This window comes from Hyposmocoma kahamanoa, unplaced genomic scaffold (genome assembly GCF_003589595.1).
Source record: "Hyposmocoma kahamanoa isolate Upper Pololo Valley unplaced genomic scaffold, ASM358959v1 62, whole genome shotgun sequence".
In the NCBI taxonomy this organism is placed as follows: domain Eukaryota; kingdom Metazoa; phylum Arthropoda; class Insecta; order Lepidoptera; family Cosmopterigidae; genus Hyposmocoma; species Hyposmocoma kahamanoa.
The window spans coordinates 13,787,960-13,814,151 of NW_020653850.1; the positions used below are offsets into that span (position 1 = coordinate 13,787,960).

At 34.6% G+C, this 26,192-nt stretch overlaps 1 protein-coding gene across 1 annotated transcript in view; it reads left to right on the forward strand.

Moving 5' to 3' along the window:
- The window catches only part of LOC113229785 (D-beta-hydroxybutyrate dehydrogenase, mitochondrial), a 99,991-nt gene that overhangs the window by 56,940 nt on the left and 16,859 nt on the right, over nucleotides 1–26,192 (forward strand). Inside the window, exons 4-5 of the mRNA XM_026463467.1 lie at nucleotides 17,015–17,218; nucleotides 22,503–22,656. Of these exons, the coding sequence (XP_026319252.1) occupies nucleotides 17,015–17,218; nucleotides 22,503–22,656 (358 nt within the window). The remainder of the gene's footprint in view (nucleotides 1–17,014; nucleotides 17,219–22,502; nucleotides 22,657–26,192) is intronic.

The following is a 26,192-nucleotide window of genomic DNA, read 5'->3' on the forward strand; positions in this document are numbered from 1 at the left end:
AGATTTTCAGTACAAATCGGCAATTTCATACTTTAACCCCTATTATTTTGCGGGGCGATTATTGGCCCTATACCTCTTGTGTATTCTAAAGTTAGATTGACATTTTAGAAAGGTGAGTTGATTACTTTAAAATACCTGCCTAGAATATTTATATATTAACCCCAGCGTTGTGCTTCACAGTTTTTACCTCGGTATTGTTTTCATATGCAATAAAACACATAACATAGTTAGGTATTTATAATGTCATAAACCTTTCATAACCAGAGCAAACACATTTTTCAAGTCATTACGTACAAAACAAAATAAATATAACATGAAAACACTTTTTATATTAGCTATATAAGTCTAATTATGTAAACACAACTATGAAGAAAACCAGTGTTACTATTAATCAATATATGATTTTAACCTACTTCAAAAAAAGGGATCAATGTTTTATGTATCTATGTTTTCCGATTTATCTGTCAATTGTGGACCGATTTTGAAAATTCTTTTTTTGATTAAAAGGATTCACTCTCGCGGTGGCCCCATAGTCATCAAGTCAGAATATAATGAGGGAATCCCATGGAAATTGGGGAAAATCCTTAAATTTTATAGGCATGCCGTTTAGTCACCGATTTCTCCATCAACTGTGGACCAATTTTGAAAATTCTTTTTTTGTTTGAAAGAGTATACTCTCGAGATCGTTCCTGGTGCGAAGGGCGAACGAAGCTGTTCCGGGTTTATTTCGGCTATCACAAATTACTAATTATTTTCCGCAAATAAAAGTTGACTTTTAATTTAACACAATACATGTAATCAACAAATCACCGTTACTATGACAACCAGAAAAAAGTATAAAATGTACACAGGAGTCCGTAACAGTCCCATTGTCACCAAGACGTCACAATCTAATGAGGGGATCTCATGGAAATCGAAAATATTCGATAAGCACACTTTTGAGGTCGGTTTTCTTTCATCAATGAAAATGTTACAATTATTAAAATATTTTTTTTACTATTTTCATGAAAGTTATATCGTTGTACGAATACCTAGACAACGATAATTCAAGGTCATGGCTAGCTATACCTGTCAATTTAAATATTTATTTCCATGAACACGATTGATGTAGAAAATGTTGTCTACATATTATATTAATATACTTTCACCTAAAGGCCACCTATTTTACTTTCGAACTATCTTTTTTATATGTAACAGGCGCAAGACTCCATTCCAGGTAATGTTAAATGAAAAAAAGAATCCGTCTTTTTGACCTGGTACAATTTTTTTTTTACTAGCATTTGCACATCTCTCCAACTCCACGGGTCATATATATGAGAATAAGCTGGTCCTTTCCACAAACTAAGTCGTACTAGTTGTTGGTTTATACAGGTATTTATGAAATCGGTGATGACTATCACCGTGGGAGATTGCTTTCAGTAAGGTCGCGGTGCAGCACAATTATTACTTGGTACCGATGTCATAATGCTTATTTTGGTTAAGTAATCTGTAGTTTTAGTGTCAACTTTTTAATATATCTCGGTTATAAATAAATAAATAAGGAAGAGGTTCTATGTCGTTTCTATGTATGATCACCGATTTCTCCGACAATGGTGGACCTATTTTTATAATTATTTTTTGTTTGATATATACTCTCGAGATGGTCCCATTGTCACCAAGTCAGAATGTAATGAAAGATTCCATGGCAATAGAGGAAAATCTTCAAATTTTATGGGCAAGTACAATGTCTACCAGAACCTTTGATTTGTGACAGTTTTGTTAAACTTCTCTCGGATAGACGTAGGCGTACACTACTTACCTGCCTATATTTACTAAAAATTGAAAAATAAACAAACTTAAAAAAAAATCCACCAACTTCAAAAATCACAAAGTCACTGCACTAAAAAGCGAAAAATAACAACATACAGATTCAATCCAAACGACAACAATCCACGTAATACTTTTTATTTATTTTTGTCTTATTTCGTTTTGTACACGGTATAATAATTACTTATTAATCAATCTATCTACATTTATGGTTTATGTTTACTATTACAATGTGATAATTCTTGTCCAAACTTATTCCCTATAATTTTAATAAAATATTATTATTGGTATATGCTACCTACTAATTCGGTTTAAAATTTACTTTACCATTAAAACAAATATTGATACTTAAATATTTACAATATTTTATTAGGTATTTTTGGAGTAATGACAAAATCAACACTAAGAGTCAATAGAATACATAATTTTCAGCCTATCTAGGTTGATAGAAATGGTTTTGAGAGCATGCGGAGGAAACACAAGTTAATACATTTTTTTAAATACAATGTTGTCTTTAAATTATTATTTTAAACTTTCTTAAATATGTGAAAAGACAAAATAAAACAATTCTTATTTTAGTTAATTTTTTTTCTAGTTAATAGTTTTAATTTTTTATTTTAGTTAATAGTTTTCTGTTGTCAGAAATACAATTATTTTTTATTTATAATTTAAATTGTACATTATTATTTGAAATGTGTAATTATTTTGATACCAAGCGACGGGACGAACAAGTTGCGCGCCTGGTGTTAATCGACACGCCCATTCACGCCTGTCCATAGCAATTGCAGAGCCACTCAGAACTTTAAATTGCAAAGGTCTGAGGGCCACCGCCACTGCGCCTGTCACCCTGAAACATAAGTTGACAAGTCCCATGTGCCTATAATTTCACCAGCATCCCTTACCATACAAAACCGGAACGCAGTAATGCTCACATTGCTACTTGACGGCAGAAATAGTTAAGGTGGCGGTACTTAGGGAAGTACTTAAGTACTGCTACCTTAACTACTTCTTAACTTAACCTTAACTACTTATAGAGTTCCTTCTGAATGAGTTCGTCCAGGGGTACGAACTCATTCAGAAGGAGCTCTACTAATACTAATTGTTAAGGTTTTGTCCACCAAATTTTTCCGCTATAGATGTATTACAATCTACACACCCGCAGTAGTTACAGATATCTTCTCTTTTTACGTAGTCGGCTAAAAAATATTTTTTATGCACCATCTAATGAAGGTCTTATATATTGACAGCGTGCTCTCGACAGCTGTTTCTGTTCACGCCATATTCTTCCTATTTTCTGGAGCGTTCATTTGTTTTATAGGATGAGGCTCATGCATCATAATCAAAACTGGAAACTGCGCATCTGGCTCCCGTGATATTTCAACACGAATAATCGCAAACTCGGGTTGGGTATCTTGTATGCAAACGTTATTACATACAATAGTGATTGTATTGATTTTTTCAATGTGGAAGGTGGATTTTTACTTTAGAAAGAAAACATTGGCTGAAGAAAGACGGCGCCATTCCATTCCAATCACCGTTGTAGATTCAAGAAATAATATTTTTAGCACAATGTATTTCTTACTATTTGTTTTCAGTAATGAAAAGAAAATGTCGAGATACATTATTATTCGGATTGACGTGTGGGCTACGAGGTCGCGACCTCACTTCAAGCGGGAAGGGGGAGAGGAAAATAAAAGATCCTTGAATTTTATCATCCCTAAGTATACATTATTACGTAACTCCCAAACAGGGCGTTTCTAATATGCTTTGCCACGCATTTTCTCCGCAAGTGGTTACCTGAACACATTTTGTGTAAGGACAACCTCAATCTTATCTCTAGGGAACAACTCTCATATAATGAATTCGGGTGTTTCGTTGGAAATAAATGTAAAAATAAATTTTGTTGTTTAAAACAATTAAGTTTGCCACTAAGTACCCTTAACATTTTCAATGGGAACCCTTTAAGAACATTTTTGCCTCACTTGTCTCGTTCTGTATGTATTTTATTTTAGTTGTAGGTAAATCTGAAACCTAAACACTTGTCTCTATAAAAGAATCTAAATTTTTGTTCATTAACTATGAGCTTTGGAATAACATTTGCCACAGTTTATGTATGTAGTTATGTAGTATTTATGTAGTGGAATAAATTATATCTTGGAAGAAGTGTCGTCCATAAACTACCAATAAATCTGCCCTCTTTTCAAATCTTGTCTCCTTTATACAGGGTCATTCGTAACATACTTACAACTTTTATTAAGGAGAATAACGGATATCCCATGTATTTAAGTTGAATTTTTGCTTGACATGTTTCGAACCAGTTCGTGGTTCATGATTAAGGAATCATGAGTTTCCGCAACGGTGACTCGACGGAAACTGCGCGCCAAAGCCCTGGCAGTCCGATCACTCGGTACGGTTGCGGGCGCAGGCGGCATCGGCGACAATTATCCTCTTTCCTTCATTTTTATTAAAGTCGTACGCAGGATTGCACACTACACTAACAACGCTTCCTAAAGTCTCATCCACACTAACCACCGACGTAGTACCTGACACTGTTTTCCAGCCGGGGGATACGGACCATCAACTATCACGATTGAAATTCGAACGACGATCAAACTCGATAATATAGAGATTCACTCAGTAAGTGTACTAAATTATTACTATTCGTTTTTGTGTGTTTATTTTCCATACTCTAGACATGACGTGTGAAAAGGATAAAACTCCAGTGTAGTATATAAATTTCTTGGGAGTTCCTCATCTAACGTTAACCACTGGGAAGTAAAGTCGTCAAATAAACAAATACATAAAAAGATGTAATTTACCTCTAATACTCTTAAATCTATTTTAGGATATATTTGAAAATCATTCTCTGCATCCTTTTAGATTTTTTTAGTTGCTTCATTTCAAAGAGTAACTGAAATTAATAAACAAAACTAAAATTATATCTAAAGAAAGAGATGTAACACATAAGAAATTGGATTCAAGGTATTTTTTCATGCCTCAGTACGAATTTCAAAGTGCAATCTCCAGTGTAGGCTCTACTTAAAAATGTAAAAATCGTCACAAAGATAGCAAACTATTGGAATCGTACATAGATGTCAATGCAAGCTCCTTGTATTTCAAGTGCGGAGTATAGGTACCTTAGTTATAGAAATAATTCACTTGATGTTATGTCACTAGTAGTCCCACTTGAAGATTTTGTTAAAAATATTGAGACGATGGAGAAAATTTTCCAAGAGGTCTTTGATAGCACATAAATCGCAATATTGGAATGTCGATTTATAATAAATAGCCTATTGCAAAAATAAGCCTTCCGAAAAAATTTTGTACAAAAATATTTATTCGCACGAGAATCTATTTCACTTTAGATAGCAATATTAAAGCCTAAACAAATCGTAATCGACGAAAATATTTTGTGTGTTTTTATTTATGAATTATTTCATTATAAACTCTCATTTCATTCCTACTTCGTAACCATATTCCCGTAATCGAGATACCAAAACTGGTATAAAAATATCAATATGTTATAGTGTATTTGACAAACGTCGTTTGAATATAGCACGAAAACACTGTGATAAATACTTTAGAACTAGAACTAAAACAACCCTATGCTCGTATAGGTATTGATGAGCTAAGCAGGCTGGAGTTGCCCTACTTGTTCATAATCTACTATGCTCTACCCGTCCACGATATATTCAAAATTTGTGTGCGAAAGTAAAATCTAATGAATTAATTAAATGTCATGGATCAAATGATGTTGTTAATGATGTTAATATATATGAATATGATATAATATAGACCTGCGAGCTAATATGACGTTGTAATTAGATCTAATTTAATCGATTTAATAAAGAAAAACCATCACGGAATGCATAGGGAATAGTACAAAGAGTCGTAAATAAATGGACAACATTTTAAGAATGGCGCCGATTATTTGTACATCAGACTTTTTCACTTCGTTTATATTTTTTACCCACATATTTCACGAACTAGTAGTGTTTCTTAAGAATATTCATAGCTGATTTAAAATGATTCTTCGTTATTTATTATCACTAATGTGGGACACAAAGTTGGTTCTAGGATACGAAAAGGCTTATTAGAAATGTATTTAATTTAAAATAATAATTTTGTCACGGAAAAGGTCTCTAATCAAACAATTTTCGGTAGGTACGTAAATGTAAGGTATATTTTGTAAAGTAACAAGAAAGATTTGCAGTGTGATAACATGTGCCATAAATGGTTAAACAGTCAGTACAAGGGCGTACGTGTGAAAGATAATAATATCTTTCGTCTCTCTCAATCAAAGTAAACAATGATCACTAATTTCCACCCACTTACATTGCATATTAACTTAATTATAGCCTTTAATTATCTAACTACAGTGGCAGTACTTCCCTGGACGAACTCTTTCACTATATAGGAGCTCTACTGCTACTCTACATAAATTTACAGACACATTGCATTTCGTGGCAGATTCATCGAATATACATCACACGTGTAACTTTCAATCGGATCGAAGGATTTTTTTTCTAAGTGTTCAATCTTTGTACTAATAATTATAACTAATTATTAGTACAAAGATTGAACACTTGATATTCAATTATTTTTTATGTGAAATTACTCCATTAGTTTGTTAAAACTAAGTAATTTCACATAAAAAATAATTGAATATCAATTCAATAAAAATTTTAATGCGGTGAATAGCGACATCTTTAGCAGGGCCTGGTAGCTGTAAAGGTATGTAACTGTGTGACGAAATACTTTCATAGATTTCTCATAGATGGCGGTACGACTAAAAAGTCGTTGAAAACCCAAATACAAAGATACGACAACAAGCACATACAAAAATTCGTGAGGTCCGCTGTTTCGTTCCGTGGGTTAGTTGGCATAGCTTCTGACACGGTTTGCTAGAAGATGTCGGTTCGAATCCGGCCGGATCGAAGGATTTTTTCTAAGTGTACAAAAATCGAGTAGTAGTAGTTAATAATTACAACATTCAATTGGTTTACATGTTCGAACATCGAGCTGAGACCACAAACGTTAGAAGTGATCTTTCAGTTTACCCGATTAATATATTGGCAACTTTGGCTAGCTTGTAATATGCGATGCGTTGACGCGATCGTTGCGCCTAGATACTCGTAAGAAGCAATTTAAGTCTTATCTCGATAGATTAGGTTGACTTAAAACTAATTAAACATTATGAAGCCCAGACATGACATCTTGATAGATCATTATAAAACACGATTTTCTTCTGTTTTGACATTTCATGATTTTTATTTGCTTATCCAAGGAGTTAAGGTATGCTAATGGATATTAAAGCAGTTTTCCACGAATAAGACACTGACTGTACACTGATTGCTTAACTAATGTAATATACATTAGTTAAGCAATCAGAGTACAGTCAATTTGGCAAAAGAGCGATTTTTTTGTGTTTCTTCATTTTATATTTACAAGAGCTAAGGTTCTAAAATGATTTGGTGCGTCATAACGTAATAAATAGTTCTAAGGGCAGCTTACGAAAGGTAGAACATACGGCGATGTTATCATAATTTTCTACTTTAAACTGTGCATTTTTACCAAAAAGAATAATTTTCATAAAAATACCTGATACACCAAATAGCACAATCTTCAAACTACATTTATTTTATTTTATTTATTTTGGCACAATTACTAAGATATAAATGATATAATACAAGTAAGCTATGACACTAACCAGAAACAAACAAATTTGTAGCTCAATAACAACCGCGCACATTATGCAAATAATATTTTACAACTTAATAAATCTGTATATGTTTCAATTTTTTTCGTAATCCTATTTTTGAAGCAAGACTACGAAGAAAGCGTTTCTGTATCGTCTCTATTCTGTTGATATGATTGCTATAAATAGGTGATTATTCTAACATAAATAATTTGCGACTACTTTTCTAAAAAACAAAATGTAGTTATGAATTCACGAAGCAAAATAGTTCAAGGCATCCTATGCTAGTAAATGTATCAATGCACAACTTGTTGTCTTTCCGTTATAATAGCCATTTTATCAAGCCAATTCAATCATAATGCCAATTGCACTATTAGTGCTGATATTAAAGTTTGAAAATTGTTCGCTTTGTGACATGAACTTTCTATAGTTAATATGTTACAGTTCTAATATACATAAAAGTAATGGATACTTTTGCATATATTACAAAAAAACAAAAATAAGTTCCTAACATTGATAAGCTTTGAGTACAACACTAGCTAAAGATGAATTTGAAGATATGTTGTATTTAATTGGTACACAACAAGAAATATGATTGAATGCTTCTTGTTATCGTGCTGCCCGCCCTCCTTATCATAACTAACGTAATCGACATTTTTAGCGAAATTGTGTTATTAACTATCTGAAATTAGCGCAACGAGATCTATAACCCCTATAAGTGGTTTATTTTATATCTTATTTAGCTTCAATTTTATTGTTAGGCAAATAATTTAAAATTTTGAAAGAATAAAAATTTTAGGTGTCGATACGTCGAACCTGACCAAAATGCGAATGCGTTAGTTATGACAATGAGGGCAGCGTAGGAGAGCTCTGTTGCTAACACTAAACAATTACTTGATTACGACATGTAATACATTGGCAAATAATACAATAAGAATAAATGGAGCAAGTCTCGTATTTATTTACGTTCACATTGGTTTTGCTGACACAAAAATACAGTTATTTATTTCAACAGACCTCTAGTATTAACGAGCGGATAACTGCGACCTTAAATTAAGCACTCATGAATTATAAAAACCGATGACAAGGTCACGATATTGGATTTAATTTCTAAACGACCTTGTTCCCTTATGGGCCTACCACAACCTCTTAAAACAATATTACTTTAACCTTACATTGACTTTTCGTATCACAACGCGCTTAAAGTAAGCTTATTATACTAATGTTAAAACTATGATGTTTTATTGGTAGCTTTGTGACTATTCATTCACTCACTTCGTACGATTCAACATTAAAGTAATATTGCTCTTATGTCAAATTTAGCAATCTTAAAATAGTTACAGGGATGCAATGAAAACAACATTATTTTTAGTTTTATTATCTTAATATTGATTTGTAATCATTTTGTAATGATTAAAAGTTAAGTTTTATTATCTTAATATTGATTTGTAATGATTAAAAGTTAAGTTGAACTTTTTTATTTACATATATCTCTTCAATATTTTGTTTATTTTTTATTTAATGGCACATAGGAAATAATTTCTCGTTAAATAAAAATACGCCATGTTTATTTCGTTTAATTATGACAGCGCCATCTATATGCTCCTTGGCGAAACTAACAGTTAACACTACACTATAGTACCGAATTCACAGCGTGACAAACAAGACTCAGCTTGTTTTATTTATTTATCTTCATGAAAATGCGGAAAAATAATTGAAAACAACGTAATTTTATTAGAATACGAACAACGTAATTTAATAGATTTCATTATTACATACTTTTCTTTTTTGGCAGTTAAAATTCTCTGAATGTAAATAGTATTAAATACTTGAACATTATACTACGATAGGACATAATCATAAAAAAAAAGAGATGGCACTATCCAGCTCAAATAGCGTTATTTCTTTCCCATTTTTAGTAAAGAATAGACAATATTGGGAAATCATTCATTCCTTCAGTCACTTTAGCAATAATACATTACTTGGTTGACAGGTTTGTCATGGTTCGTATGTGAGTAATATTATAATAAGCTTACTTTAAGCTTTCATTGAAATAAAATAGTTTTTTTTAATATATAATAAGCCCCACACCTGAATTCCCTCCACATCTCATTATTAGCTTTTTGATACGTAGGTACTAGAAAGTTCAGACTTTTATCACTAAGTGCTCAATTACTTAGATGAATAGCGGCACTTTGAACTAATACGATATAATTATTACGTTATATAAATAATAAGTATCTTACTCTAAATTTGCATTTTGGTAATAAAAACTGTAGTGGTAATTTTACCTTTATTACAATTTTAATAGGTTTACTGTTGCCGACCAAGACATAAATACTAATTTAATGTATCTGCATAGACTGCAAAATTACATGAATATCCCTAGCAATCTACGTTTCTCCTTAGGATACAAAATTTTGCAAAGTTTTTATGCAAATCCGGAAAATTGATTCTTTTCCGCTTGCGATTCTTTTTCTTTGCCGTCTGTGCAATTTTGCAATAGTTACATATAAAATAATTACTTAGTCGACAACAGCAAACATATTAAATATAATTTTAATAGCTGAGATTGTAAGTATTAGGTACCTACTTTAATTCGGTTCTATACTGAGATTATTATTTTACGATCACAAGGGCATACAAATTTTGAACGAAAATTGTTTAAATAGTTTCTTAAATGTAGTACAGAGAAATATTGATTCTTATTCATTGGGAATGTCTGTGTAATTTTGAAGTCAATTCTACCACTTTTACGACTGCGCAAAGATCGTAGTCGTCTGTAATGTTAATAAATAATTTTTAAAGTATTGAAGACGGCTGACTAGGCTATAATATATTGTGTCTATTGTGTCTATCGACTACCGTAAGATGAATGATACAGGATGTACAAAAAATTCGACTAAGTTTGGTGATCATAAACAAAAACAAATAAATTCGAGACAAAAAATTGGTTTCGTATTGAAAAGTACGTAGAAAGGATAAAATATAATATTCTTTTTCTAATTGTTTTTTTTATGACATCAAGTGACGGGACAAACATGTCATGCACTTGGTTATAAACGAAACGCCTGGTGGTAAGCGACACGCCTGTCCATAATAGTTGCAGTGCCACTCTGAGCTTTAGGTCACAAAGATCTGAGGAGCACTTCCACTGCGTCTCTCACCCTGAAACTTTGTCAGACAATTTCACCAGTACCCTTAAACTTCAAAACCAGAACGCAGCAATTCTCACAGTTCCCGTGACACGCAGTGCTTTAAATCCAAAGGTCTGAGCAGCACTGCCACCGCACCAGTCGCGCTGAGACATAAGTTGACAAGTGCCATGCGCCTGAATTTCATCAACATCCTTACCATTCAAATAAGAACGCAGTAATCCATTACTGCTTGGTGGCACAAATAGATAAGGTGGCAGTAAGTCCGAACTCTTTTACAGTGGAAATCTACTACTATTAGAACTTGTCTTTATCACCAGCTGAATAATTTATAACACACTGTATAGCAAACATTTGTAAACATTGTGTAATCATTCAACGTTTTAAGAGCCGAAAATAACGCATATTCTCGTTAAAAACGAGCTGCTAAAAATAATGGTGCCCATTATCGCATAATTGAAGTTGGAATGAGGTAAAATCGTCGTAAAAGCAAATTATACGATTATCGAATACGCAAACACGACCTCTGATTGCTGCGTGACTTCCAACATTGAGAGGAATAAAAAATTTAAGGGCGTTACCCAACCCGCCCGACGAATAATTTATGGTCCCACTGCCTTACTAATTAATCGAGGAGCTAGTTCCAAAACCAAAATTACCAATAGATATTATATTATTTATATTATATTATACATATATTATATTATATATACGATATTATTAAATATCGTACTAGTTCGGAGCAATCGTACATTAATCAGCGCGGCAATTAAACTGCTACACACTTCTGAAGCATAATGTAATTAATTCTTAGATTATATTTCAGAAGACTAAGGTTTCCATAACCGAAATGTCGGCATCAATTGTCTGTTTATGGAAAATTATTTGCTGGAATGTCAAACATAGCGAGCTTTTTTTAAAAATGGTCAAGTGGACAAGTTCAGAATAGCGACGGGACGATTTGTATTTGTTTCGTGACTGCTAACTTGAGTTAACTCGACTCGGTGTTTGACAGAGCAACCGCGAGTCGCGAGTAGAACTCGAATCGACGATTCACCGAGTTGGACACGATCGGCCGGCCGACCGCGGCTCGAGTGTTACCGAAGGTCACCGAACCGATCGAGCTAACTCGAGTTCACGAAGTGTAGCTCGAGTTCACTTGTTGTGGGAGAAACTCGAGTTAAATAACCCGACTCGCCCACCGCTCGTAACTCGAGCGAGCTCTGATGGTCACCGATGGGCTGTATGAATGAAGTTATCGGTTCGGCGGCGGGAGGGCGGATCAACCGAGTTAGCTCGAGTGAATCGTCGATTCACCGAGTTGGACACGATCGGCCGGCCGACCGCGACTCGAGTGTTACCGAAGGTCACCGAACCGATCGAGCTAACTCGAGTTCACAAAGTGTAGCTCAAGTTCACTTGTTGTGGGAGTAACTCGAGTTAAATAACCCGACTCGCCCACCGCTCGTAACTCGAGCGAGCTCTGAAGGTCACCGATGGGCTGTATGAATGAAGTTATCGGTTCGGCGGCGGGAGGGCGGATCAACCGAGTTAGCTCGAGTTCATGAAAAAGTAACTCGAGTTGACTCGTTATAGGAGTAGCTCGAGTTAACCGAGTTAAATAACTCGATTCGCCCATCGCTAGTTCACAACATGTAAGAACTATGTAGAAAGAGGATCCCCTTAAGAAGTAGTGGTCAGAACTGAAATAGTTAACCTCGAACGTCGCCGCGTCACGCATTCGCCCGAATCCTTGAATAAAATATTCACTCAACAATTATTAAAACGGCCATCAATCAACTGACGCTCGTCTATTTTCGCCGAAAACTTAATTTCGTCGCCCGCCCATTATGTCTGATACGGCGTCAGGAACGCTCATATACCGCATAATAGTTTTTAGGAGCAATTGCTCACGCACGCACCTTATAAGCCATATTATTCGAACAATCTGTTAACTATCCGTTTAGTCAAATATACGGCACAAAAATGTTCAAGTCTAATAATTTAACTTGTCTTAACGTAAACAAGTAATTGAATGGAAATAAATAGATTAATCGGATATGAAAACTTTATTACGTTACATAATTTTAGGGATAGGAAGATTGGTGAAATAAAATATTAGTACATAAACTTTAACACTTATAATCGGTTACTTTGTTTCCCGAACTACATACATTTTGTATTTGGTTCGTGATTTCAAACTACACATAAATTATAAAATAATATTGAAGGTTGAGTTATTGTAGGAGTCTAGTTGGATATATATATATATATATATATATATATATATAGATAGATAAACACTTTATCCACTAATATGATACAAACTCGGATTGAATACGAAAGGAAAAATAAAACATTTTTGTCATAGCAGTGAAAGGATGCTGACTCAGCATATGCCTAAGTTCCCTAAGGAGCTGATTTTCAATCAGATCCAACGAGAGGGACTTAATCTAGAAGTTATTTTGTAGCAGTAGAGCTCCTTGTAAAAGAGTTCGTCCAGGAAAGTACTGCCATAAATGTTCCTGCCGCCAAGCTGTAATGTGAGAATTGCTGCGTTCTGGTTTTGAAAGATAAGGATAGTGGTGAAATTGTCTGACAATATTTCAGGGTGACGATAACGGGCGCAGTGGCAGTGCTTCCCAGATCTTTGCAATTTAAATCTAAGAGTGGCAATGCAACTATTATAGACAGGCGTGTCGTTTACCACCAGGCGCACGATTTGTTCGTCCCGTCATTTAGTATCATAGAACAAAAAAAAGATATAACAAATGACTAGGAGCGAAATTAGTCATGAAATAATGAATGTAATCAAGTAAAAAAAAATAGATTATTAGATAAATTAGATTATTAGAAATTAGATTATTATAGAGAATAGAGAATTAGATAATTAAAATAGTTGTGAGTCGAACCTTTTATTTTCTTACTAAGGTATTCACAGACATGCTGTGTGATAATTTGCTACCTTTTTGATAGTGCCATTTATTCCTAATTCTAAATCGTGTCTCGGCTTCTTGTACACAACTATGGACAGGTCATCTACAAATATGGTACTATGTGGTCACGGGCAAATTATTAATATACAGAATAAATTATTATTTATTCTGTATATTAATAATCCCTAAACCGAAAAAGGTCCCTAGACCGATCCTTGGGGTACTTCAACACCATTGACACAGTTGAGCCTTAAAACTAAGATAAATGAGCATTAAAAATATAATTTAGATACTTATATTAAAAACTAAGTAAACGTATTTATATTTGTATACATATATTATATTAATTATAATATAATTTGATCTGAAAACATGTACACAAGCGCAAGCAAATTAGTATCATAAACATTAAATGACGGGACGAACAAGCCATGCGCCTGGTGGTAAACGACACACCTGTCCATAATAGTCATAAAAAGTAATACTTTGTTATTTATTAAATCATTAATTTATTAATTTATTAATTTATTTATTACTGTTGATTAAACTGGATATTTCTAAAAAATCGTTTTAATTTTTCGTGGCGTCACTGCCTTCGCCTATGTTAATAATAAAACTTAATAAACTTTTACACTTATTAAACCGAGGTACAGAGTAAGAAGGTATCAGGTCATTAAGAAAGCCAAAGTCGCAGGTAAAGAGTCACAGATAAGTAGCAAATAGAGAAAATGAAACGTGTCCGCACCGCACAGATGTGGAAGTTAATGATTAATAAGATTGCTATTATGAATGGGGTTTAGTGGCTTATCTCTAACCATTCACGTGCGGCTGTGTTTTCTCAGTACTAGGTCGCTAAATTAAATAGACTAGAGATGCTACGAATAGTGATTTGGCCGAATACCAAATATTCGGCCACGCTCTCGGCCGAAGCGTCGAATATTCGGATCTGTGCATTTCACACGCGACCTGTTACGACCTGTCTCATTGCGCTGCGTGCGGAGGTAACGGGGGTGGGGTGTTTTTGTTGAAAAATGATAAAACGATAGAATCAATAAACATGACAGTTTCTGGACCTGTTTTGAAGAAGTCGGTACAGATAATAGCAAAATTTTGAGGATGTGAAGAAAAGTTCTATTTCACATGAAATTGATTTTTATTTGAAAACTGTTCGCCTAGATTCCGATCTAGGCGAACAGTTCCACAGGACAGCAGATCCTTATAAGTGGTGGTCAGCAAACGCAAAGCAGTATCGAAGAATTTCAAAATTTGCTAAGATTTATCTATCGTCTCCTGGCATTAGTAAAGGGTATTTTCAGAAGCAGGAATTATTTATGAGGAAAAGCGCAGTCGTTTGTTACCAACCAATTCTGATAAAATTGTTTTTATTCACAACCTGCCACTGATTGATTTTAAATATTAAAGCAATAACTTGTGATTAAAATACATGATACATTTATATATGAATAATATGTGCTTTTTTTTCATTATTTGACACCCGGTACCGAATGAATCGGTAGTTGTCGTATTTGGCCGAATACCAAATATTAAAAAAGTGGCCGAACAGGCCGAATACCGAATAGTAGCCGAATATTCGTGGCATCTCTACTATATACATGTATTAAGCTGTGGTAACCTAATGGTTTGACCTACCTCCTCTCAAGCAGAGGCTGTGGTTTTGAATCTGGGCTTGCATCTCTGACTTTTTCGGAATTTACGTGCGAAATTTAACTTGAAGTTTTCCATGAATTTTTCAGTGAAGGATAACATCATAATCTGCACGTCGAAAAAGGGTTATTAACCCTCGGAAAACGTGTGGAGTTCCCAACCCGCATTGGTGAAAATTCTTGCTTTTCTATTACTAAGCTCTCCATGATTGATTTTATATATATTGTTGATTTAGCCGGGTTTTTATGGAATCCTTGTAGGTATGTGCGCCTTCTGAATTTCCCGGCGAGACCAGCTGGTGGGAGGCAGCTAAAACCGATTCGCTACCAAACAAAGATCTCCAAAAACATACAAAGCTAAACTGATATAATGATGCTAATGTACGGATTCTGATGTACTGATGCTGATTACTGCTGCTGATTACTGATGATGTACTGATTCTGATGTACTGATACTGATAATCTGATAATTCTGATAACTGATGATGATGATGTGTGTGTAAAGTAGACGTAACTTCTACGTTGCCCTGATATTGTATCTCGTGTGTCGAATTCACGTTAAAATATCACGAAAATTACACACGCGAGGATCCGGCTCGAAGGACCATAAAAATGTACGGTTTGTTCACCTTTCAATGATAAGAGTCTGATATAATGTGAAAGTTTATTGCTAAAATGATAACTGATAGATGGAATGTGCGATGGCTCGCGAGTGAGTATTAGAACTAAAGTGCATTTCGTAATTTATGCATTTTTGTTACTTTAACCTAATAACCGGTCAATGGCGCGATGTGCTTATCCTACAAAATGTACGTTCGTGTATCAATCATACAGTCACCGTGGTGGACTACGGACTAGACCCTCACCTAAGAGGAAACCTGTGCGCAGCAGTGGGACGTAAAATGAGTTGATAAAGTACTATATACATATACACTTATTATTTAGATACTATGCATTTTTAGTTAAAGACGTAAACAAATACTTACTTTTCTACGAATCAGTCCCATCTGCCTGTAACTTCATCAGCACCCTTAACCCTTCAAAACCGGAAAGTGATCACATTACTACTTGGCAGCAGAAATATGTAAGGTGGTAGTACTTTCACGTACGGACTGTTTCATAAGGAGCTCTACTAGTAAACATAACCAGCACACCGCCCCGCAATTTGCCGATATAGCGACATTAGTTTTTTCTAACCCGAAATTTAACCCTCTCCATCAATTACCAAATTCAATTAATAGTAATAGTCCAACTAGTCTTTATTTTTGTCGTATAGATCCTGTTTCCAAATGCAATATCTTCAAATGAAATATAAATAATTACTATTTTAAGAAATTCTCATACGATATATCTAATAGTACAAAATAAATTTAGGGCTCTGAATTACTTCAGAAAACGTTTTTTAAATAGAGAACTCAATCCACCGTCCTCCAAATTGTGGTGTACAAAGTAAAGGTTATTAAACGCAAGATGGCCTTAGTAAATCAATATAAAAGGATAAAAAACTTCAGAAATGTCATTTTAAATATTATCATTTTAATCAATAAAAATAGCAATGACAATAAACCAAGAAAAAGATACTTCTTATCTGGGACGGTGGTTGGTACAGTTATATTATCCGTACAGGTGGGATATGAATACAAGATTGTACTCGCGAACTACCTGTTGTGTTATTACAATAAACAGTACTAACCTATCGAATCAAATAGAACCAACAAGGCTGTGAATTTGTACATAACTTGATTTATTTCCCAGGTGACGGCAGCAAGCAAAGCAGTGCTGGTGACGGGCTGCGACAACGTGTTGGGTAATGCACTGGCCCGCAGGTTAGATGACTTGGGCTACCACGTATTCGCTGGTTTCCAGAACAAGGCAGGCAATATTGACGCTGACATGCTCAAGGAGGACTGTTCTGGACGACTGCACACTCTGCAGCTGGATTGTACTTCTGAGACCCAGGTAAAACAGTTACTAAAGCAATTAAGTACAATTCCCACATTACTGTTATAAATGACATAAGTTTGGTTTGATGGGTGCTTGAATATTTGTTACTTCATTACGGTGATTGATGTATAAGTATATCAACACTTGAACTTTATTAAAAATGAAAACATTATTTTGTGTTCAAGCCTACACTAAATGTTAAGTGGGTATTACAAAGGCTTCAAATGTTGTGTACAGGATACAATTACAACAGAAAATAACTAAGCCAATATTTAATTGGAACGAATTGGACAAAGCTTTGTAAACGAGTAACGCGCCACTGTATAGCTCGCAGCAGAGAGCAACAGTAAATTATTTTGGATGATAATAGAAAGGAAAATGTGGCTATGAGCCGCTGGTTGTGTTCGCCCACAAGTTACTCTTACACGAGGCACTGGGAGCTTGTAGAATCAGCGCCGCACTCTACCTACGTGTATGGTGTCTCGATTATACTCGCAAATGATGACTGGTGAACACAATTTGTGTGTATTCTACGAAAATTTTAGTTAGGAATCTTATCTACTTCTTATCCCTGTGTTTACTTATTCATTGTGTGTATAGATGTCTATAAATACCTGACAACCTCTTGTGCAGTATCACATTGGTACTTGGCTTAATAATACCAAAAAATACTATTATTTATATATTATATCTGAACATTTAAAGGTGCTGGTGAAATTACAGTTACATGAAACTTGTTTACTTATGTCTCAGGGTGACGGGCGCAGTAGCAATGCCCTTCAGATTGTTGCACTCTAAAGCTCCGAGTGGCATTGCAGCTGCTATGGACAAGCGTGTCGCTTACCACCAGGGGCCTTACCATGAACCCTTATTACAGTTCAGTATTGGTGTGTAACGACAAAAAAGCGGGATGGTGATATACACTTCATGTAGCGCTCACAACGATTCGTTTTAGATCCCAGACTGAATCGTAATAATAGTTCATGATAAGGCCCCAAGCGCACGATTTGTTCGTCCTGTCACTTGGTGTCAAAAAAAAAGCACGGTTCACAAAAAGTGCTTACCTGACTAGTAAGTTTAATTCTGAACCAGTGCTCAATAACAAACAGTCAACAACAACTTTATTTATATTTATAATAAGTCATTAATTATTTATTCGTAAAGAACGAAAGTACAAAACAAGGTAATAATAAATATATATCACTTATGTTTGAATCATGAAAGACATTATTATTATTGTTTCCCGTCTAAATATTGAGTGGACACAAATATAAGGAGTATTACGATATCTATACCTAAATACAGTTTTAGTAGCAGTAGAGCTCCTTGTGAAAGTGTTCGTCTAGGGAAGTACTGCCACTTTATTTATATCTGCCGCCAAGCAGTATGTGAGCATTACTGTGTTCCGATTTTGAAGGGGTGCTAGTGAAATTACAGGCACATCTGACTTGTTAACTAATGTCTCAGGGTGACAGGCGCAGTGGCAGTGCCCCTCAGACCTTTGTGATTTAAAGCTCTGAGGGGCACTACAAATGTTATGGACAGGCGTGTTGCTTACCTCCAGGCGCACGACTTATTCGTCCCGTCACTTGATATCATAAAAAAATATATTTAAAATTCCTCCTTAAAATTATAACGATCATTTCACATTTTTAAACGGCGAACTTTGGTTGAGATTAATTGGCATAATTTTATAGTAACGAACGGCTCCAGAGTCCGAGAACATCAACCGGGGAATTAATTTCCTTTTGAGCTACAGATGAATTGAGCTTGGCGAATGGATAAAGTTATCCATTCGCCAAGCTCAATTCATCTGCAACTTTTACCAACTTGATATTGAAAGGTTTCAGAAACATAGGTCTCGTTGTTGTGTAGTATAATGCTGTTTTGAATTTTGTGTACAAATGAAGCAAAAAAACAAAATAAAGTTGAACAAGCAGTTTTTGGTCATTATTAACTTTAAACATTATAAAAAAACACAAAAGTTTAAAACAACTCAAAAAGTAAAAGAAAAACAAAAACATGCTGGGTAATTCTACAGATAGGGATGTGACATTTAATTGATATCGACATTACTTTTCATAACTAGCGGAATATTGAACTAGGCATTGCTTTATACTTGCTATAATTAGGGTTAACCACGGAGTATATGGAAACGGCATTTAAGGCAATTTCATCGAGAACTAGCGTAGCTGACTTTTACACGCACACATTTGTTACCAAATACGCATAAGGTTTTTACTACATGCAAATATTAATTGATATTACAGAAGCAAGCGTGTGCGTATACGTAGCTACATGCTACAATCACAGTATTAATGATTTATTATATTGTCATCGTACTTTCATTAATCTACTAGATTTGAAGTCTATCCAATTACTGGAAGGGTTGAATATTAAAACACAGTCCTCATAAAAACCTTTATTTTCCCTGAAATTTGATATATTTGTTCAACAATTATCTTTCTGAACTGGCTGGTCAACGTCGACGAGCTTGTCAAGAAAATGAAGGCACTTATTTCCGAAGGCGAAGAAGCGAATCATTTGTTTCATGAAAACTTGACGAAAAATAGCTAACATTGCTTGGAAATGTTTTCACATTTAGATGTGATCTTTAAATTTTGAAGGCGACGCTGAGTTTCATGTCATATATTACCCAATTAACCAAATAATATATTTCTTAATTAATTTTTCTGTTGTTGTTCATATGTACATAATGTGATGTCATAAAATGCATACAGCAAATGGTGTTACATTTTGTAGGTACCCAGCTTTTTCTGCCTGTAGCTTCAGCCCATTTCTCCTTTAAAAAGGATCCGGCGGGAAACTAAAAAAAATCAATACAAAAACTGCAAATATAAATCATGCCTGTGATAAAACTAAGAGCTCAAGCGAATGAAGGTGACGTACAATACGCAAGTAGTAAGATAAGAATCACGTAGACAAGGGAAAGAAAATCTCCATTCTTATAAAGTCTTCATTTGATACTCCACGAGTTTACGGGTTGGTAAAATTATCGATACTGTACAGGGTCAAGAGCACGTCAAGCTTGACATTTAACACTTAAATCAAACTCTATGCCGCTTAAGATAAGAACGGTCCAAAGGGCAAAGTGTCAAACTTGATGTGCTCTTGACTGTACCTCTCCTATCTATATTTCCTTTTTTCCATTAATATATCGTTTTTACTTAAATTGAAAATTTAAAAAACTGTTGCGAGTGTTGGTACCAAAACATTTAAGTAATCAAAAGAACTCGATAATCAAAAGTGTTAGATTTTAAATACCTATCGAGTTCTTAGGTTTTTGCGATTGTTACACATAGGAAATGAAACTATTTTACCGGATTTAAATCGCGTATATTTGTTTTTTCAAACAAACCTACGATTCGGGCCCTTTACAGGTCTCATGTTCACGGTTGACTGAGGTGGTACAGTCTTCAACCAGTTATGTCTGATATTGAATTTTAATACCTGTAAACAATTTATGTTTACACATTGCTACCGCTACAATAAAAAAAAATGTTGAACTAAACCAAAACTGGGTTTTTAAATACAGAGTTTCGACATATCGATAATTTGATTACAACCATAGATATGGAAAAAAAGGGGAGATATGTAATGACGCTATGTCGCCACTTTTTAGTTTGTGTGCAATTCAATCTTTACGCTCTATTATCTATACCATAACTTAAAGATTTTGATTGGGTAGGGTTTAAAACGTGAAAACGACGTAAAACAATTTTAAAATTTAACGAAATTAAACTTACAGTCACTTGAATAAGAGTTATATTACAATATTTCAGTATTTTTTCATCCTGGTTCAGCCATTCACCGACAGGTGGCGTTTTAGTAAAAATACTACCAGTATATAATAGCCAACTATTACACGTTTGATGGCGCTGAAACTCATTTTTCGTTACACTAAGAACTCATGGAGCGGTTTTCACCCGCGTCTGCCGCGGGACCGCGGCATCTGTAGAATGTAACAGTTAAGTATGTAAAATTAGTAGCACATTTCACGGCGCGTTTTCCGCCTGTAATGGTGACGGTTGTTCGCGGTTGCCGCGGCAGAGTACTAGTAGAACCGCGCAGGACGCGATGACCTGCGCGCTTGGCGGCCGTCGTCACCCGCACACTGGTTTTAAAATTTTTGTTTTCATTCCAATTTTTACAAGGTGTATCGCTACAACTTGGCATTTTCACGTTTTACGAAAGATGTTGTATGTACAACGATCGCCATGTCACTGTGGCGATGTTTGTAGGCGTGTCACCTCGATATGGTGATTTTGACCATATCGAGGCGACACGAACCACGCCCCCATACCATATCTCCCGTTTTTTCTATATCTATGATTACAACACGCGGACCCAGTACCAAGTGGAGTACGTCGGTAGTGCAAGCAATTCATTGAGCGTCATTCGAATTGTTCTTTTGACGGCGGCGATGGCTAGCAACCGATGTATATGTTATTATTGGGTTGCAAGAAAATGTTTTTGTTTCGAAATTAGTATTGTATTGTTCAGAATATTAGAAAATACAGAGTTTTAGTACTTAACGATGAAATGAAATCACTCCCGGAGTATTTTCTAAACTTTGGCCTCTTATGCGACATGATATTGCACAATACGGCATATTTCAATTTTTTCCACAAAATAGCCTTGTATCACATTTGAACTTAGAGCATGGAAAAAAATAAAGGAAACGAGCTGCCCTAACTACAGAATGAATGTGCATATCTAAACATAAATTTAAGGCTACAAATCGCGGCTTTCTTTAGTGTTAAGGCAGCTCCTTTTCTTTATTTTTTTCCATCCTCGAAGGTCTAACCATTTGAATGACAACTGACGCGATGTTGACACTCATGGAAACATCTGCTCATAAGCTAGGTAATGCGAGCCCCGCCCACTAACCAGTCTATTACTATTTATGTGGTCTGTGATGTGAACTTTTGAATAGGCAGAAAAAACAGAATTTCTAGGAATAGATTGTACTCGTATATGGGCACTATATATGATTATATTTGATAACTAGAAAACGTACTAGAAATGACATTCTAATGAGTTACGAAATCTTCAAATTTAACCGACTATATGCTTATATGACTGTAACAAGAGTGTTAAGCCAAAAAAACCAATAGTTATTTACTATCTACGGTATTTAGTGTAATGTTGCCCTTTAGATATACTCAAATTAGCTAAATTTATCATTCATTAGGTTATGAAAAAATGTGATTAGTAACGTACTCTAGTGGCGTAAGCGAGTATCAAAAGGTAACTAGATACCAATTTTTTCCACCAGATTCTGTCTGCGTCACTCTACATTGTGGATCACCTGCCAGAGGGCGCTCAGGGACTATGGGCGGTTGTCAACTGCGAATCGTGGTGCGCCCTAGGTGAACTAGAGTGGGTTCCATTCTCCGTAATCCGCAAAGCCATGGAAGTAAACCTTTTAGGTAAGTCACTAAGGCTACGCATCGTGAGATGATGTTGACGCGCGTAGCGCGATGACGCGCTACGTAGTTTCTAGCTACGTTCAATAGATTGCGTGAGCAGTGCTATGAATGAGCAGAATGAGCTAACTCAAATTTACAAGCAATAAGCCCAAGTCAATAAGAAACATTGGGCGCTTAATATAATAAAAAATCGATTATATCACCTTCAATTCGATTTGACGACTTTTTTGAAAGAATGAAATTGTTAGTAGGCCTTTTTTGTATATTTATTAGTAGGTATTATAACATAATTATGTCCTTTTAATGGCCAAAAAATATAAAAAATGTATAAAACTGGTTGTGTTTTTTCATTGGTTATTAAAAAATATTTACTTAAGCTAAAATTAATATTAAAAAGAAGGGTAACTTGTGTCATAAAATAAGGCATTTTTCCAATTCATCCCTGTTAGAAATTAGTTACGTTAATATAATGTTACGTTCTTCATTTAGGCATTCCTTTATGTTTTTTATGAAAAATTAATTATTTTACCTAAATGCCTATTCAATTTTACATCTTGAATAAACAGTACATAAAAAGGTTTTTCACTGTATTGATGTGTCGAAAGCAACCAATTAATTTTGTTGTGTTCCTGATTAATTAGCGAAAATAAATGGAGAACCGCTGATACGCTATTATACGGTTCAGGAAAACATCAACATTCAACAATCTTTAAATTTAAAAATTGTAGTTTTCAGCAATAAGCAACCAATATAGTATATTAATTGATTTAACAAAACTGTTATAGCTAGTTAATTATTTTTTTGCATCTTTATACCACAATAACCTATTAAGATTTAACAATGCTTATCCATAATTTGAGTCTAGTCAGAATTAGCGACTAACAATATCATCTGAGGTGGAGATTGAAGGTAATTGAGGCATTGAAAGAGCTTGTTGAATTATTCTACCATGTTACATTTTGCGATGGCAACATTTTGAATGAATATAACGTTAGCGGGCCGCACTATGAAAAATCGAGGTCTGTTTCAGATCAAAAATCAATAACTTTCTTATTTGTTATAATTATAAATACAAAGATCGAACACTCAGAAAAAATTCCTTCGATCCGGTCGGATTCGAACCGACGTCTTCATGCGTACCGTGCCAGACGCTATACCAACTAAGCCACGGAACGAAACCGACCGGATCGGAGGAATTTTTTCTGAGTGTTCGATCTTGGTATTAACAATTATACCAAACAAGTGGAGTAATTTCACAAAAAAGAAATTGAATATCAATTCAATAAAAATTTAATTAACTTTCTTATTTGTTAAGATAGACTATTGAATTTTTGCACAAGCATAGAGTATTCAATACTGCTTTAGTTAAAGTTCAGATGCTATACTTTTATAAGAGTATGTTTATTTTTGAAAAAAAATGAATATTCAGTTCTTAGGTTTTCGCGATTGTTATACATAGGAATGAAACTATTTTTCCGGATTTAAATCGCGTATATTTGTTTTTTCAAACAAACCGACGTTTCGGGCCCTTTACAGGTCCCATGGTCACGGTTGACTGAGGTGGTACAGTCGTCGAAACGTCGGTTTGTTTGAAAAAACAAATATACGCGATTTAAATCCGGAAAAATAGTTTCATTCCAATGAATATTCAATTCAGAAATAGCTTTTATTTGATTTCCTTAAGGACAACGCTACTTATATTATTAATAAAAATGTATTATTACATTAGTTTTTTTTTTAAACAATCATGTTTAAGCTCTTATCTATTTAATTAAGAAATTAAAAGTTATAAGATTACAAACACGTATAGTAAAAAAAGTTACAAAATACTAATTTAAAAGTAAAATAATGTTAGAAATGTATGTACATCAATGTGTATATTATGTTTTATTATACTTGTTGAACTTCAGGATCCAAAATGAGTTCATTCACTTTTAAAAGATCCAGGGTATCTTCATCAAGTGCCTTCACACTTTTGCTATATGTTTTTCTAAGACTGGAAATGTACGGATCTGACGTGTAGAGAAGAGTATGAAATACATCCTCATTTGTAGCTGATCGAAAGTACTTCCTGGCATGATGTAGGCGAAATTTTTTATAATCCTTATTACGGGATTCTTGTGCATCTTCGGAAAGTTGACCAATAGGAATTACACCAAAATGCTTAATGACACTTTCACCATGAATCAAAATTTTGTGTACTGAAGATGGCATGTAGTACCATTCATAATTACTTACATAAATCCTGGCAGTTTCCATGGTATATTTGCCAAATTTTTCTGCATTTATCATTACGCCTGATGAAAGAGCTTGTAAAATAATATACAAGCTTTTGATCAAATTCACATCCACTCCGGTGATTTCAGAAGAACAATTTGCGTTGTGAAAAAATCGTCTAGCAGTATTAACGTCATTGGTATTACCACTTCCTTGTTGTGGTTTGTCGATGATCAATCCTAGCTCCTCCTGAAAAAGTTTTTGTACTAGGGTTTTCTTTTCTTGCTTTTGTCTTTTCTTTTCTTCACTTGTGGCTGACAATGTCCGAAAAGAAAGATTATATGAGATATGTAATACCATTTCCATACAACGAATCCAGGCATGCAATGTGGAAAGTTCGTATTGATATGCATTTTCATTTTCTGGGCTACTAGTGACTTTAGTCAGATCATTCATTTGCCGTGGAGTAGCTCCACAGATTGTACACGTGGATCCAGATGGTGTATCTGTTAATACTTGCGCTACTTTGCCATCTATCATAGTCAGAAAGAGTTCGTGCTTCATACTCACTCCTTCACCTTGTTTATTAATTAATGATGGCCGCAAGGAAATTATTTGGTTCTTTATTTCATCAACAACAGCTTTAGTTTTTTCAGGAGTTTCTTTACACAATTCTATCGATATGGGCCGACAAAAACGGACTGACGAAGGCACTGGATTTTGCCAGACAATGTCGCCAGTAAGCTCATTGACTAATTTAATAGGCACTAACGACGTAATAAATAAATTTGCATCAGAAACAAGTTCAGACTCCTCTGGAAGTTTTTATTTGTACTGACTTTGACCAGATGAACCAACACATCCCCATTTACTGTATAAAACTAAATGACACAATCCATTCTTATACACCGAATCTATGGCCAAAATCCTAGCTACAGTGTGGTCCAATAAATCTTGAAGGTTTAGTACTATTGCATGTGTATTTGTAATTTCTATTGCTGTAGATGGTGGATAACATGTCTGTTTGATTTCTTGTATTTTATAAAATGGTGGGAATAGAACACAGTCTCGTTCGTTTGTTAAATTCCTTAAGTATATAATTGTGCTTTCGTTAAATCTAAGTCAATGAAAACACTCAATGCTTCTTGATCCATTAGCATTTTGCTCTCGCTTGCGTTTTCTATGAGATTCAAATATAGAGACTTTGTATGATCATGGTCAGCAAGCCTTAGTTTTTCCACGAGTTTTGATTCTATTTCTTCTCCTATTGAACGTAAGCCCTGAACATAGGCATTGCAAATGTGTTCAAAGCCATATTC